The sequence below is a fragment of the Crocuta crocuta genome, unplaced genomic scaffold, assembly GCF_008692635.1.
Source record: "Crocuta crocuta isolate KB4526 unplaced genomic scaffold, BGI_CrCroc_1.0 scaffold179, whole genome shotgun sequence".
Lineage (NCBI taxonomy): Eukaryota > Metazoa > Chordata > Mammalia > Carnivora > Hyaenidae > Crocuta > Crocuta crocuta.
Genome location: NW_027551568.1, coordinates 385,372 through 401,463, shown reverse-complemented (window position 1 = coordinate 401,463; position 16,092 = coordinate 385,372). Strand labels below are relative to the sequence as shown.

Sequence of the window (16,092 nt, the reverse complement as noted above, 5' to 3'; positions counted from 1 at the left end):
GTGAGTCCAAGGGCTTTGCAGACCCTCCCTGCAGGGGTTCTGCAGTCCCCAGAGCGCAGGGAGGGGGGTGTTCATAGTAGGCAGTGGCAGCGCCCCCACAGCAGCGGCCGGGCCACGGAAGCCCCCAGGCCTGCCCCTCCCTGCCAAGCCGGAGCCAGCACGTTCTGGGACAACTGCAGTGACCGGTTCCAGCGTCAGACCCGGCAGTGAGCCGCAAGGGTGCTGTTAGGGCAGGCGGCTGGCACGTGCCCTGCGGCGAGGCCGGCCGCAGCTGAGAGCGCGGGTCCTGGGGGAGCCACACGCGGTTCTGTCCCTCGACCCGTGGCTAGCCTGCGTGTGCTCTCCAGCCTCCCTGAGGATTGGAAACAGTTGTCCTCACACGACGCGGGCGCCAGTGCGCTCACACCTTGGCGGGACCACCCCTGTCTGGTCCTTCAGGATCTGGGTTTTCTGGGTGGCACTGCCTGGCTGGCTGGATGTGGGCAGGCACCCAGGTGCGGCAGTAAAACCCAGGACTACCACCGGCTGGGAAAGGTCAGGAGCTTCCGGGAGAGCCTGGATCCGGTGGGCTGGGGATGCCGGGGTGTCCCGTGCAAGGCCCGTCGTCGTGCCTGGCGGCACCTACTTGTGTGGGTCACAGCACCTGCTGAGACTAGCTCTGGGGTGCAGCATACACCACATGTGCGTGTGCCCCTCTAGTCGATTTCCTGGGCAGCGGGCAGTGTCGGCAAGAGAAGTCCCTGCAGTTCATCCGGGCAGGGCACAGGCCACCTCGCCACTCGGTGGACGGCCCATCATGCCCATGTTGCTGACGGAAAGTGCCCACAAGAGAAGCCCCTCCAACCCAGGCTCCTAGTGCCCTAGAGCAGGGCCATGTCCTCCTCGATCAGTTATCCACTTGAGGGCACCCGGGGGCTCAGTAAAGCATCCGACTTCGGCTCAGGTCAGGATGGCGTGGTTTGTGAGTTCGAGCCCACGTCGGGCTCTGCGCTGACAGCTCAGAGCCTGGAGCTGCTTCAGATTGTGTGTCTCGCTCTCTCTACCCCTCCCCTGCTTGTGCCGTCTCTTTCTCTGTCCCTCAAAAATAAACATTAAAAATTAAATTATCGGGGCGCCTGGGAGGCTTGGTTAAGCGTCCGACTTTCGCTCAGGTCATGATCTCGTGGTTCGGGCCCCGCGTGGGGCTCTGTGCTGACTGCCAGCTCAGAGCCTGGAGCCTGTTTCAGTCTGTGACTCCCTCTCTCTCTGACCCTCCCTTGCTCACGCTGTCTCTCTCTCCTAGAAATAAAAACATTAAAAAAATTTTTTTTTAAATAAAATAAATTATCGACTTGAAAGGCAGCTCTGAGCTTGCTGCTGAGGTCTTACCCTATCTACCCAGTGGCCATGTGACCCAAGTGCCCAAGGAGCACCAACTACACGCAGCGTTGTCCTGAAGGGTAAACCCTGGAGGCCGAGCCCTCTCAGCCGACCGAGGGCTTTACCTGGAGTTCCCGTTGGCTGCTGGGAAATAGGAGAAATGTGCAGACCCGGCTGGCGGGCAAACGAGTGCATACACTGTGTCAGCTGACACACCTGGCCCGGGCTTGCCTTTACACAGGGTAGCGTCCAAGAGGGGGCGTGGCTGGCCACGGGCCTACAGCCCCAGATGGGGAGCTTGAGGGCAAGGTCTGGGGAGCAGAGCGAGGGTGTTGCGTCCCACAGAAGCACCTCCATGGATCTGGAGGTGTGCCCCCCACAGGACTCCTAGACAGGCCTCTGCCATCCGAGGGCCGTCGCCATGAGCCTGGGCAAAGGCTGGCAGCAGGGGCACCGGCTGTGTGTGGGCCCGTCACGTGGACTTCCCAGCTCTCAGGAAGCCCAACCCCGAATCTGCGAGGACCAGAGCTAACGGTCGGCGGGTCAGAGAGCGGGGAAGGGTTGGCAACCCGGTGATAGCCTGACTACGTGGAAACTACAGCCACGGTGGGGACAGCACGCCCAGCAGAGGGCACAGCGGTGCCAGGCCTCCATCTCCACGGACCGCCCCGGAGCAGTCGCCTCCCGAGGGACCCAGCGGACTGCCAGGTCAGGGGTGGCCGGCTCTGGCCAGGGACTCAGGGCAGACTGTGTGCCCCTTTCTGGGGCGGGGTGGAGGGCAGCCTCACCGCCCAGGGGGCCTCTTCTCTGCAGGCTCCGAGGTCCTGGCGTCCAAGGAAGGGCCTGGCCCACCAGGCAGCTCAGATCCTCCCATAAGCCTGAAGCTGAGGTGGCTCCTCGGGCCACTGACCCGCCAGGTAGAGAGGCTGCTTTACCAGTGGGGGGTGGATGCTCATTTCGAGCTGAGCCGTAGCCCCCACAGTTATGCTTTTCTTTTAGTGTTATTATTTATTTTCGAGAGAGAGAGAGGGCAAGTGGGGGAGGGACAGAGAAGGAGGCACAGAATCCGAAGCAGCTCCAGGCTCTGAGCTGTCAGCATGGAGCCCGACGCGGGGCTGGAATTTGTCAACCGCAAGATCATGACCTGAGCCGAAGTCAGACATCTAACCGACTGAACCACCCAGGCGCCCCATGCCCCCCAATTCTTATGTTGAAGTTCTAACCCCAGTGGCTCAGGATAGGATTGTATCCGCAGGTGGGGCCTTTAGAGATTATGATGTCAATCCCATATGACTTACGCCCTTCCAGGAAGGGGACCTTAGGACACAGACATGTGCGGAAGGAGGCAGCCGGGCACAAGCCCAGAAAAGAGGCCTCAAAGGATGCGACGCTGCACACGTCGGTCTCAGACTGGCCTCTGGGGCTGGGGGAGAGCGCATTTCTGTACTTTGAGCCACGCGGTCTGCAGGTCTGTTACGCTGTTCGTGGCCACCTGGGCTGGCTGTGACAGGGCCTCGTGACGGGGCAGGCAAACAATGCCTGAACCCGGGGGACTCCCCCTTGCGTGGTAACAGCAGTCAGGGGTAATGGTGCCTCACGGAGACTGGGCCCCCCTGGCATTGAGGTGCCCGCGTGGGGAAGGAGTGTGTGCTGACTTTGGGGTTCAGAGAGGATGGTCGCACTGGCGTCCTGCGATAGGGCAGCTGGGGGGACCGGTGGCCCCTGTGTTTCTCATGTAGACGGGACTGGCAGGTTCTGGAGAGCTGTGGGCTGAGTGGGTCTGGTCTTCTATCTGCCCCTCTCCCAGGCCTGAGCCCAACGCAGTGCCAGAGGGCAGCAGAGGAAGAGCACGAGATCCACACCCCCACTCCTGCTCCTGGGCCCCCAGGGTGCCTGCACCCCTGAGCTGAAGGTCTCTGCCCCTCGCCAGGTGGCGTCTCCACACCGTTCTGTCTTGGGACGGATAAGTGCCCCCCACCTGCCCCATCTGCTGGGGTGGGGTGTGGGTATGGGTGTGGGAAGGGGCCCCGGGGCTCTGCACACCCCGTGCACCTTCCTGCCCACTGCCACATCTCTGTAAACGGTCCCAGGTCACCCAGGCCTCAGCCTACCGTCCGTTTCCATCCAGGCTCAGGTTCGGAACCAGGATGACCCTGGGGGCGGGCACAGCCTGCAGATGGCACTGTAGGCCCTTTCTGCCGCTGGCCATGGTTTGAGCCAAGCAGCCTGGAAGCCCTGCCCCGCCTCCCACCTGGTGGGGTCTAGGGGGCAGCCTGTCTGGGTTCAGGAAGGGGAAAGACCTCTCCTGGGCCCCAACCTGACTCAGGCAGGCCCCCTCCTCGCTCAGCCTCAGCCCCTGCTCTGCAGAACGGGCAGGGGGGACAGCAGTGGGGCTCACTGCACCCAACAGGGATGCCAGTCTGACCCTAATGGCAGCCAGACCTCAGTCTCTCTGTGCTGGGTCTGCCCCCCATCCTGGCTCCCGTGGCGGGGGGGGGAAGCACTTTGTAAGGGGGGGTAGGGAAGGCCTCGCTAGAGCCAGGCCCCAGCTTGGCCACATGCCCATCCACAAAGGCCAATCCCAAGACTGACAAGCAGAAAGGCACTTTAAGGAGGCGAGTAAGTCACGGGAGAGGGTGAACAGAGCCAAGTCTGGCGGATGGTGGTCTGGACCGCCTCGGCTCCAGGCCGCCCAGGGTCACCGGTCAGCGGGTGGCCACTGGGTGGCGGCGGCCCTCAGGGGGCAGGGACCTCCAGGTACCGCACGGGGTCCGAGAAGAGGCCTGGTCGGGCCCAGTAGTCCACTGCTCGGACCCGGTAGGAGCCAGAGGTGACAGCTGTGTCTGAGGATGTAAACGTACACGTTTGTTCTTGAGCGCACGCCTCCTGAAACCCGCCCCGGATCCCTAGAGCCCCCTCACCCCGGGCTTTGCAGTGCCCTGGACCCCACCCCACGGAACACCCTGCTGAGCCCGGGCAGCGGGTGGTGGGCGCACCTGGGCTGAACACATAGAGGTTAAAGGTGGACGGCTTCCTGCTGATGGGAGTGTACTCCTCACCATCTGCGGAGAACTGGACCTCGTACGTCCACAGGCACCTGGGGAAGGTGGGTCAGGACCAGGGCTGGCGTCCGGGGTGGGGGTGGGGGTGAGCGCACGCTGTAGACTTATCACCCTGCTCCTGCAGCCCCTTTTCTGACCCCTCCCGGGTCCCTGTACCCTTCCTGCAATGATGACGGGCCAGCCCGATGAACAGAGGAATCGGGGGCCCAACTGCCACCTGTAAACGTCCCCGGGAGGTACTCTGCCCCTCCATCAACAGGTGTGGCATCTTGGGCCGTTTGTGTGGTTGTGCAAACAGCGGTGGCAGGGGTGTGAGGGGCAGAGGGCTTGGAGGAGCACAGCTGAGTGACCACGTGGGCACTGCAGCCTCCGGGGACCGGACTGGGGGGCACGGGTGGCGATGGACAGGACGGGGATCAGGGATCCTGGGGAAGAGCCCGCTCACGCACTTGGAGATCACGTGCTCGTCCGACCAGACCAAGAGCACCTGCCCTCTGGTCAGGGGTAGAGCTCGGAGCCGGGTCACCTGCAGGGAGAGAGGTGCGGTGACTGGGGGGCTGGAGGGGCCTGGGCAGCGGCGCAGGGGCGGCCACTTGCCTGGCCCGGGGGCTTCTCCGGGCGTGCGCACACGTGCACCAGCAGGAGCGAGGGCAGCCGGAGCTCCGGGCGAAGCGTCAGGCGGCCGCTGGCGGGGAAGGGGCGCGGTGCCTCGGCCATGGGATCCTGGGGACAGACNCGCGGTGAGCGTGCGCTGCGTGAAGGGGTGCGGGTGGTAACTCAGGAAGGCGTTGTCGTTGCTCAGCAGCGCGTAGTGCACGCGGGAGCTGGCGTTGGCCACCAGCAGGTTCTGGTGCTGCGCGATGACCTGCGNCGTCCCCCGGGAAGGAATGCCGCTCCAGGGGAGGCCCACCCTACCTTCACCACCAGGGCCGCGTAGGTCACGTCGGCCCGCCAGGGCTGCGGCAGGGACCAGCCCACTAGGGGGTCGGCTTCGTCGTTGTAAATGGGGGTGTCGACGAACTTGGGGAAGAGCCGCTGGATCTGCTGCACGGTCGCCTGCTCCTGCTCCAGGATGTAGATGGAACTGCCCGCGCCCTAGGGAGGCCGACCTCAGTGGGGGGCCAGCCCCCGAGACCCTGAAGGGCGGGCAGGGCCGCGGCAGGCGGGAGGGGGGCGGCTCTGGTACCTTCTTGTGGAGGGAGATGTAGTCCAGCCGCACGCCCCGCTCCCCCGTGAAGAAGTTGGTGCCGTGGTGGCAGTGCCCCAGCAGGGCCCAGCACAGCGGGGAGCGCGGCAGGGGGTGGAAGGAGTCCCCGGGGCCGCCCAGGCGCAGGGCGGGGCTGGCAGCCCGCAGGCCCTCGGAGCAGGCGTCGTAGTAGTTCAGGAAGCCTGGGGGGACGGGCCTCGGAGTCCACACCCCAGCGCCTGAGGCGCTGCTCCCGGCCCTTCTCAGCCCACAGGACCCCGGGGGTGCCGCCCACCTTGCAAGGTCATGGACACGTTGTCAAAGTCGTGGTGGTCCGGCTCGTTCCACGTCTCGAAGTTCCACCGGGAAACGTGCGAGAGTCCGTACCTGTCTGCGGAGTGTCCCCGCTGGCTCACCTGCCCCCCAAGGGCAAGGCCAAGCCCATCCCAGCCCCCAGGGAGGCCGCCCAGGGTTGGAGGCTTGGAGGTGAGGACCTCTCATTCCAGGCCAGCCCACTCCCCCCCAGCAGGAGCACGAACCCCGGCTTAGGGTTCGTGACAGAGACCAAGCTGGCCTGGGTGATTTGGGAGGAGCCTCCCCAGGAGCACCCCTGCTTTGGCCGCGCCCTGCCCACCGATGTATCTCCTGGCCAAGAGGGAGACCAGCTCCTTCCACCGGAACACCTGCTGCTTGTCCTCAAAGTCGGTGAAGCGTTGGGAGGGGCTGCCCATCAGCTCAAAGCCTGCGACACACGGAGGTGGCTGTCCTGCTGCCTCAGGCCCCAGGGCGCCCGGCCCTGCCCAGCCTGGGCTCCAGCCTTCCGGGTGCATCACCAGTGAGGACCCAGAGGAGCCCGGCGGGTGGGGCGGCCAGGACTGGCAGGCAGAGGGCGGAGCTGGCTGCTTACCTGGGAGGAGCTGGTTCTCCCTGAGAAGATCCAGGTACCCGTCCAGATGGGTGAAGTTGTAGCTCAGGCCTTGCTCGACCGACCCCCTACACGAGGACACTCAGTGTCAGGGCAGAGAGAAGTGGGCCCTGGGCTGGACCCGAGGCCACGTTCACGCAGGTAGGGAGCCTGCCAGGTGCCACCCAGGACTCGGATCCAGACGTCTCAAGGGTCTCGCTCTTTGGAAACACCAATGATGAAGGCCTACCAGTCATTCACAGCTTAGTATGAACTAGCGTGCCTGTATCTGAACCCCACTCCCAAGCCTTTGGGAGCTCAGAACGGCTTTGGGCTCAGGCGTGGCACGGGGCAGGCAGGTCTTTTGGGAAAGAGGACGGAGTGGGGGAGGACAAGGCACACTGAAGCAGTGGACCGGGAGCCACGGGGCAAGAGCCTGGTAGCACCTGGCGGGTGCCGTGCCTGCATCTTCGCGTCTCCTGGAGGCCAGGGCTCCAGAGGTGTCTCAACAGTACCCTCTCCCGTCTCCCACACTCTGGGAGGCAACCTGGGCAGCCAGAAAAGGGAGAAGGGAGGCCTCTCCACCCTACTACACCCATCCCAGATTGGGGTCCAATTTCCTCTGGGCTCACGTTCTGACAGGGCACAGAAATCATCAGGCAACTATCTGAATCTTTAAGGACACATCAGAGGTACCATGAAGGAGAAGTGACAGGGAGCCAAGGATCAGGCAGGGAGGGCCTCTCTGAGGTAACAACCAAGTAAAGAGGCAGGCCAGCAAGGAGAATGCCTCAGGGAACAGATAGGCAGCACGTGCGAAGGTCCAGGGGTCGGAACAAAGTCATGGTAGTCAAGCAGCAGAAAGCAGCAAGTGCACAAGTGTGCCTGGGGCAGAATAGGGCGCACACTGTGACAGACCAAGTCATGTGAGGGAGGCGTCATGCCCATGGTGAGGATGGGACCCTGACTCAGAAGGAAATAGGGAGCCCTTTCAGAGGTCCAAGTAGAAAAGTGCCACGACTTTAAGACTTATTTTTTAAGAGTAGTTTTTAAATTTTTGTAAAAATATTCATTTTTGAGAGACAGAGAGACAGAGGGACAGAGCATGAGCAGGGGAGGGGCAGAGAGAGAGGGAGACACAGAATTGGAAGCAGGCTCCAGGCTCTGAGCTGTCAGCACAGGGCCTGATGCGGGGCTTGAACTTAGTAACCATGAGATCGTGACGTGAGCCGGAGTCCGACGCTCAGCTGACCGAGCCACCCAGGTGCCCCTTAAGAGGAGTTTTAGGCTCATAGTAAAGCTGAGGGAGGCACAGAGACGTCCCGCGTCCCGCCCGCACTCCCCCCCACGGTCCACACCCCACCAGGGGGTGCACCTGCTAGAGCTGATGCGTCATCATCACCCCGAGACCACGGCAGGGTCACCCTTGGTACACATCCTGTGGGACCGGACAGGCACATAATGGCAGGTGCCCACCAGCCTGGTGCCACACAGAGCTGCTTCACTGCCCTAAAAATGCCCGGCTCCACCTGTTCACCCCCCTGCCCCCGCCCCCTGACAGCTGATGGTCCTTTCCCCATCCCTGTAGTTTTGCCTGGGTTTGGAGGGCAGAGGGGTGGTGGCCGCAAAGGAAGGGCTGGAGCAGATGCACTTACGAGGCAGAGGACCATGTGCTCATGGACGGGGAAAGTGCCGCACAACCCCGAAGACCGCTCGAGCAGCTAGGTGGGCAGGGGCGAGCCCACGGGGAGGCGGACATGCACGGGTGGGCCTGGCATGGGGACTGGGTGACGGAGCTGGTGGCCTTCCGGTCAGGCGCAGGCGGGGTGGGGCAGGTGCTGAGCCGGGGTTGGCCCGGGTTGGGGAGGGGCGTGCCCAGTGAGGAGCACAGCCAGGTGGGTTGGCAGGGGGCTCAGGGCTTCCCCTGAGAACACAGCTGCTCACTGTCCTTCTGAGGGAGGGAGGCGGCAAATGCCTGCGTCGCGCCCTCTTGTGGCAGCCGGGTTTGTCCTGGGTGCAGTTGGGACAGGGTGGGGTCACCATGGAATCTGGCCCTCAACAGCTTTTCATCTGTCAACCGCCGGGTCCCAGGCCCCAGCTCGACTGGCCCAGGGAGGACGCGGGCAGGTGAACCCCCCCCCCCCCGCCCCTGTGTCCTCCCCTCCCCCACCCCTCACTTTGTACAAGGTCAAGGCTGAGCCGAAGCCACCCAAGGGACCCAGTCCAGCCACCACACACAAGTGCCTGTCTGTCCTGGGCCCCTGGCTCTGCTTCCCCTGCGGGCCCCTCTGTGCAGGGCGCATCTGCCCACCTGGAGCCCAGGCAGCAGGGACCACCCCCCTCACCCGTCTCTCCCATCCAAAGGTCATAACCGGCAGCAAAGAAAACTAACAAGCACTTGGGTAAAAATTAAAAGCACACAGCAGACGGTTCCAAAGTCCCTCTACTGGGGGGGAGGGGGTTGTGGGCCACGGTGACGGGGCCACAGGGGGAAAGTGAAGGCCTGTGCAGGGGCTCCCGGGCCCTCTGCACACCCTGGAGCGCTAACGCCAGCGCGGAGCTTACGCTGGGCAGGGTGCACAGCAGGCCTCAGATAAACGCTCCTGAACTTGGTGTCCTGGGCCAGCGGGTGCCACCGAGGAGCCCCAGGGGCAGAGGCATGCCCAGCCTGTCAACATAAGTGGATAGGCGTGTCCCCCTCCCCAGTCTCGGCAGCCGAGGGTACCCTGGGGGCTAGTACACCTGCCCTAAAGCCAGAAGACCCGACCTCAGAGGCGACCCCTGGCCAGGGAACCCCAGGGAATGGTCCTTAGGCCCCACTGTCTGTACCTTGGTCTCTCCGCCCCGCTCCCTCCAGGGACAGGTTTGAGAAACCTAATTTAGGGAGGGGGCTGGGCGGTGAGGCGAAGTGCGCAGCCCACCCNACGGCCAGCCCCGGGCGGCGGGGGCTCGGAGCGAGGCGCAGCGCGGACCGCCCCGGGGGGCCTCCCTGGGGCTGAGGATGCGGGTGGGAGGGCGCTGGGCTCAGGGCCAGCCGCGGACTCTCCACCTTCCCACCTCGAACCTGGGGCTCGGGCACCGCGCGTCTTTACGGAGAAGCTCGGTCTGGTCTTCAGGGCCCTGGAGGTGGTCGCCCCCTCCTCTTTGCACTTGGGGTCAGGATGCAATATTTCCTTTCCAAACAAGTGTGCTTGGTGATTTGAGGACAAATATTAAGCAAACAGCCACGTGGCATCGAGCTGGGCAGAAGCCCCCACTGAGGAAGGTCCCGGCGGATCTGCCCCGGACCCCGTGGCCCCTGCCCGCCTTAATGAGGGCACGCGTGGGCGTCAGCAGCCCCTCTGTGCCTGGCCAGACCACAGGTGACCAGCGCCAGCCTCAGTGCAGGAAGAAACAGGCGCGGGGGCACGGCGGGGGCAGTGTCCTGCACGCTCTCAAAGGTCACCTGTGACCTCAGTGTTCTCTCTTCGCCTGGTTTAGACAGGCAGCCTGGGCAGGGGCTGCGGTGGCCGAGGCCAGCCCTCCACAGGGGCTCTGGATGGGCCAACACAGCGCCTCCCTGAAATATCTCCGCCTGCCTGAGTCTCACCTCAGGCGCTTCCCGTGCAGAGCCCCCTGCTCCCCCCCTTCCTACACTAGGTCCCCACCCCAAGTATCCTGTTTCTACACCAGCGCCCAGCCCCACGCCCCGCTCCAGCATGCACACACGTGTGCGCCCTGGCCTCTGCTCCTCCATGCCATACAGCCTGCGCTCTGTCCCCCATCTGGGGAGACCCTAAGGGCCATGAGACAGGCCACCCAAGGAATTCTCTCACTGCCCCCTTGCCAGTAGCTGGGACAGGAGATAAATTTTATATGACCCTCTCAATAGCTACCCTCCTCTCTGCACCCTGAGGTGAACCTTATCTGTCCCAGGGAGGGGCCCGAAGCCCTGAACTGCTATAGCTCGTCCCCCCCGGCCCAAAACACAGCTCTTCGTCTGGGCAAACGGCTCCCCACCGGGGCCAAGTGGGTCCTGGGCTGGGCTCCGGGGGGTAAGTGGAGAGGAGCCCCTCAGCTCTGTCCTGGGTGGGCACGCCCACTGGAGGGCCCTTCTCCACGTGATCCTTCCACGTGGCGGTGACAGAGGCTCACTTTCACTTACTCGATGTAAAGGTGGGGGACCTGAGATTCAGAATAATCATTTAAAAAACAGCCCCAGCCTTGGTGGTGCGTGAGGGTGATCATTTAAAGGAATCAGTTACCTTCATTCCAGCTCTCCCAGGCAGACCCCACCTGCCACACACAGGCTGGAGACGCGCCTGCCAGTCACCGGGGGTTGGCTGCCACTCCCACAGCCTGAAGGGCACACCTGCCTGGCAACGCGTCCCGACGCCTAGTGGCACCCTGCCCACAGCAATCCACACACGTGTGCACACACACTCAGCAACAGCCCCACACCTGCTTTCCACACGAGGACAAAGAACAGAGGCCGGGACGTGGCTGGCCAGTGGCCAGGTGTCTCGGCACAGCGGGGCCCGTGCTCCAGCACAGACCGGAACCGTCTGACAGCAGAACGGAGAGGATGTCCAGGGACGGGACGGAGATACCGCCCCCCCCCCCGCACCCCTCTCATCCTTGGTCAGTCGTGCAACCACAATACTGGGCCGGAGCTGCAGGGTCACAGGCAGCCAGAGCCTATCCCAGGGCTGGCAGGGCTCACGCGCCTTCTACCTCCCCAAGGACCCTGGAACCCAAGCTCCTTGCTCCAGCGATGTGCTGCCCTCACCCACCCTGTCCCAGACCCAGACCCCATGGGAGGCTGTGAGCTCATCAGAGGTCCACACAATCGTGATTGCGAGTGAGCCTGGGATTACAGTGCAGCTCCCTGGATTAGCCACTCAGGTAGCGCTCATCTGGGGGAAACCCATGACTCAGCAACCTTTGGGGTAAATAATTGAACTGCAAGCCCAGTTTGGCTACGCAGTCACGTGGGGACCACAGAGCGCTGCTCTCGGTGGGCGCCCCGTCTGCTGCGGCCTGGCTCCCGGCTCCAGCTGTGTCAGAGACCCGCCGTCCACACTTCCCCACCGGCTAACGAGCCAGAGGGCTCTGGAGGTGCAGCCGGCCAGTGGAGTCTGGTCTTGGAGGGCCAACAGGCCAGGGGCCTCTCTGCCCTCCCGCCCACCCGGCCTGTGAGGGGCTCCATCAGGTAAGAAGCACCCAGGGCCCCGCTGCGGGACCGTGAAGCCCCAGAGCCGCAGCAGAGGCAGCTCCCTGGGGAAGAGGAGGGTGGCACTGTTTTAGGGTTTCCTTTACGCACCCTCAGGCACAAGGCAGATGTCATTTCAACAGTCCTCGCTCCACACACCTAGACCCCAGGGGGCTGGGGGACCCTTGTGTGGTGAGGTCTCTGCAGGAAGGACACACAACTCATAACGTCTGTCTAGTGCTCCCAGGGGGCTGTGGCTGCCCGCCCACACCTCCTCCCAGGCCGTCCTCCACAGCCCAGGGAAACTCCAGGCCCCACGTCCTGGGCCAGAGAGTGAGAAGTCAAGGCCAGGGCGGGGCCTCGGGAGGCAAGCTGCCCTCGGTACACAAGCGACAGTCCCAGACTTGTGCGCTCCATGGTGCACCTGTGTGGTCTGAGACCCGAATCCAGGAGTGTGTCCCACAGTCCCAGCTGACTGGGCAGGTGACAGATGCCATGTCACCCCCACTTCCCTCCCAGCTGGCCCCGTCTAGATCACCCTCCCAAAGCACGTGCCAGGAATTCTGCCACAGGACTGGGGGGTGGGGGGTGGCCAGCACGGCTGTGAGGGCAGCCTCTCCCCTAGCAAAGATCTGGGGTCCCACTCTGCAAGTTTCCAGGGGGCACCAGGAGGCCCTCTTCCTCCAGGCCCAGGGCCCATGGTGCAGAGGTGACGGAAGGCCGCCGGAGGGACCCTGGTGGTTTGGGCAAGGGAGCGGAGGGGCCTCTGGCATGGATATGGGCGCGGGGACGTGGGCAGGGAGCCGCGGAGCGGGGACTCTGCCGCCCGCTGACCCCGCGGTGATGCCCACCTCTGTTTCAGGTTTTCCCAGGATGGAAGTGTCCCCGGACTGCCCGCAGCAGGGCGGGGGGCTGGTGCTGGTCCGCCGGCGGCCCCCAGTGCCCCCCGGCCTGCGCGAGATGCTTAAAGCCAGGCTGTGGCGGGGCCGCACGTGCAGCTCACGCGGGGCCTGGCAGCTGGTGCAGGACCTGCTCCCCGCCACACGCTGGCTGCGCCACTACCGCCCGCGGGAGGCCCTGGCGGGCGACGTCATGTCCGGGCTGGTCATCGGCATCATCCTGGTGCCGCAGGCCATCGCCTACTCGCTCCTGGCTGGGCTGCAGCCCATCTACAGTCTGTACACGTCCTTCTTCGCGAACCTCATCTACTTCCTCATGGGCACCTCACGCCACGTGTCCATGGGCATCTTCAGCCTCCTCTGCCTCATGGTGGGCCAGGTGGTGGACCGCGAGCTCCTGCTGGCTGGCTTCGACCCCGCCAGAGACGGCCTGGGGCCCGGGGACAACGGCAGCGCCCTCAATGCCTCGGCTGCACCCGCGCTCGCGCCACAGGACTGCGGGCAGGACTGCTATGCCATCCGTGTCGCCACCGCCCTCACGCTAGTGGCTGGGACCTACCAGGTGAGGCGCCGGCCACGCTGGGCTCCAGAGCCGGGCGCAGGTCCAGACCGGCCACTCGGCACTCAGGTCAAGGTCCCTCGCTTGCCCACCCCCACCCCAGAAGGGTCAGGGCCAGGGCAGTGCAGGGTCAAGGCCTCACCAGCAAGGACAGAGCAGGCACAGACACAGAGCACAGATGGGCATGGGATAGCACCCCTGGACGGGGCACCCGAGGGTCTGAGGGTGCCCAGGAATAGGGACCCTCTCCAGGAATGGCTGGCTGAGTGTGGCCTCAGCTCCAGAAATGCCTGACTGTGGCCCACGCAGCTTCCTGTCCTAGGAGGGACCCCGAGGCCGCCTGACTTCCCGCAGCCTCCCCACACCCTCTGCCAGGGCTGTCCTGTCCACCCCGATGTCACACCCTCCCAAGGGCCCCAGGTCTCGGGGGAGAGGGACAGTGCCACCCGCAGGAGAGGAGAAAGAAGTGGCTTTCCAGCGCCTGGAGCCCACACGTGTGAGAACCAGAAGCGAGCACGTAAGGGCACGTGTGCACCTCCGTGTCTGGTGTGCCCGTGTGAGCACGCGTGTGGGCAGGGGACTCCGACAGAGCCCGTTCGGGAAGGTGGCAGCAGTGAGGAAGGGGTGTTAGGCTCTGTGCCCCGGCCACCCGCTGGTGGCACCGCTGCCCTGACCTCGTCTGTCCACAGGTCCTCATGGGCATCCTCCGGCTGGGCTTCGTGTCCACCTACCTCTCACAGCCCCTGCTCGATGGCTTTGCCATGGGGACCTCGGTGACCATCCTGACCTCGCAGCTGAAGCACCTGCTCGGCGTGAGGGTCCCGCGGCACCAAGGGCCAGGCACGGTGCTCAGCACGTGGCTGAGCCTGGCGCGCAGCGCCGGGCAGGCCAACCTGTGCGACGTGCTCACCAGTGCCGCGTGCCTGGCCGTGCTGCTGGCTGGGAAGGAGCTGTCCGACCGCTGCCGCCACCGCCTGAAGGTGCCCCTGCCCACGGAGCTGCTGGTCATTGTGGCGGCCACGCTGGTGTCCCACTTTGGACGGCTCCACGAGCGCTTTGGCTCCAGCGTGGCCGGGGACATCCCCACTGGTTTCATGGCCCCCCGGGTGCCGGACCCTGGGCTGATGTGGCGCGTGGTGCTGGACGCCGTGCCCCTGGCCCTGGTGGGCTCCGCTTTCTCCATCTCCCTGGCGGAGATGTTCGCCCGGAGCCACGGCTACTCCGTGCGACCCAACCAGGAGCTGCTGGCCGTGGGCTGCTGCAACGTGCTGCCCGCCTTCTTCCACTGCTTCGCCACCAGCGCGGCTCTGTCCAAGAGCCTGGTGAAGACGGCCACCGGCTGCCACACGCAGCTGTCCAGCGTGGTCAGCGCCACCGTGGTGTTGCTGGTGCTGCTGGTGCTGGCGCCGCTGTTCCGGGACCTGCAGCGGAGTGTGCTGGCCTGCGTCATCATCGTCAGCCTGCGCGGGGCCCTGCGCAAGGTGAGGGACGTCCCGCGGCTGTGGCGGCTCAGCCCGGCTGACGCGCTGGTCTGGGTGGCCACCGCGGCCACCTGCGTGCTGGTCAGCATCGAGGTCGGGCTGCTGGCTGGCATCCTCCTGTCCTTGCTCAGCCTGGCTGGCCGCACGCAACGCCCACGGGCCACCCTGCTCGCTCAGATTGGGGACTCTGGCTTCTACGAGGATGCGGTGGAGTTTGAGGGCCTGGTCCCGGAGCCGGGTGTGCACGTGTTCCGCTTCGCGGGGCCGCTCTACTACGCCAACAAGGATTTCTTCCTGCGGTCGCTCTACAGCCTCACAGGGCTGGATGCGGGGATGGTGGCCACCACGAGGACGGGGCGGGGCCCGGAGGCCAGGGTCAGTGAGGGAGACCCCGCCGAGGGCACGGACCTGAGCCCCGTCAGCAGCACGGCTGCACAGCTGGTGCCCATGGCGGCCAGCTTCCACGCAGTGGTCATCGACTGTGCTCCACTGCTGTTCCTGGACGTGGCCGGCGTGGCCACGCTGCAGGACCTGCGCCGAGACTACAGGGCCCTGGGCATCACCCTGCTCCTGGCCTGCTGCAGCCCCGCGGTGAGGGACACCCTGAAGAGAGGCGGGTTCCTCGGGGAGGACCCGGGGGACGCGGGCGAGGAGGGGCAGCTGTTCCACAGCGTGCACAGCGCCGTGCAGGTGGCCCGAGCCCGCCACGGGGAGCAGAGGGCCACCGACTCCGCCCTGTAGCACGGCCCGTGTGCCCTCCCAGGAGCCCTCGGCAGACACGCTCACACCATCGGTCGCTGATGTCAACGAGCACGGTCCCCCCGAGACTGAGGCTGTGCCCCCAAGGAACCAGGGAACACACGAATGACTCAGACGCTTGGCCATCCAGGAGCCGCGCCTTTGAAACAAGTCACCAGAGTGCCACCCCGGGCCGCGGTGCTGTGTGTATGTGGCCCTGCAGGGTCAATCTGACGCGGGGTGTCGCCATCTTATTTGAGGAAGGGCCCGAGGCAATTGTGAGGCCTCCCTTGGCCTGCCTGTGAGGCCTCCCCCAGCCCCACCAGGTGAGAGGTGGCAGCTCTGGCCAGAGCCGCGGGGCCTCTGTGTCTTTGGAAGCCCTTCAAACACACACCCAAGTGTTCCTTCTATCTTGAGCCTCGGCCGGGCTGAGCCTTGCAGGGTCAAAGGTGGGCGTGACCCACACAAGTGCAGCCCAGCCCTTGGGCAGGACCCGAGAACACGGGGCACCAGGTGGGTGCCCGCTCTCTGGGGCTGCCCCCGGCCACACAGCTGGTGCAGTGGGGCACGCGTAGGACCCTGAGCCTCCAAGGCCTGTCCAGCGGGAAGCCAGCTGTGCCCAAACTCAGGGCTGCCCCAGCGGCCCCCACAGCCCCACACGGCCTCCTCCACACAGGACGCTCTGCCCGAGGAGTGTCGGGGCAACAGCTGCT

At 64.9% G+C, this 16,092-nt stretch overlaps 2 protein-coding genes across 2 annotated transcripts in view; one reads left to right on the top strand and one right to left on the bottom strand.

Annotated features, from left to right (window-relative positions):
- Positions 1–3,947: 3,947 nt before the first annotated feature.
- The window catches only part of IDUA (alpha-L-iduronidase), a 12,776-nt gene continuing 631 nt past the window's right edge, over positions 3,948–16,092 (bottom strand). The window contains 10 exon segments of the mRNA XM_077750470.1: positions 3,948–4,202; positions 4,356–4,456; positions 4,871–4,947; positions 5,019–5,156; positions 5,158–5,286; positions 5,337–5,516; positions 5,608–5,810; positions 5,903–5,998; positions 6,242–6,349; positions 6,515–6,600. Of these exon segments, the coding sequence (XP_077606596.1) occupies positions 4,096–4,202; positions 4,356–4,456; positions 4,871–4,947; positions 5,019–5,156; positions 5,158–5,286; positions 5,337–5,516; positions 5,608–5,810; positions 5,903–5,998; positions 6,242–6,338 (1,128 nt within the window). The 5' untranslated portion in view covers positions 6,339–6,349; positions 6,515–6,600 and the 3' untranslated portion in view covers positions 3,948–4,095.
- On the top strand, positions 11,189–16,086 carry SLC26A1 (solute carrier family 26 member 1). Its single transcript, XM_077750523.1, has 2 exons — positions 11,189–13,163; positions 13,850–16,086. The coding sequence occupies exons 1-2, from the start codon at positions 12,198–12,200 to the stop codon at positions 15,380–15,382; spliced, it is 2,499 nt and encodes an 832-aa protein (XP_077606649.1). The 5' UTR covers positions 11,189–12,197; the 3' UTR covers positions 15,383–16,086.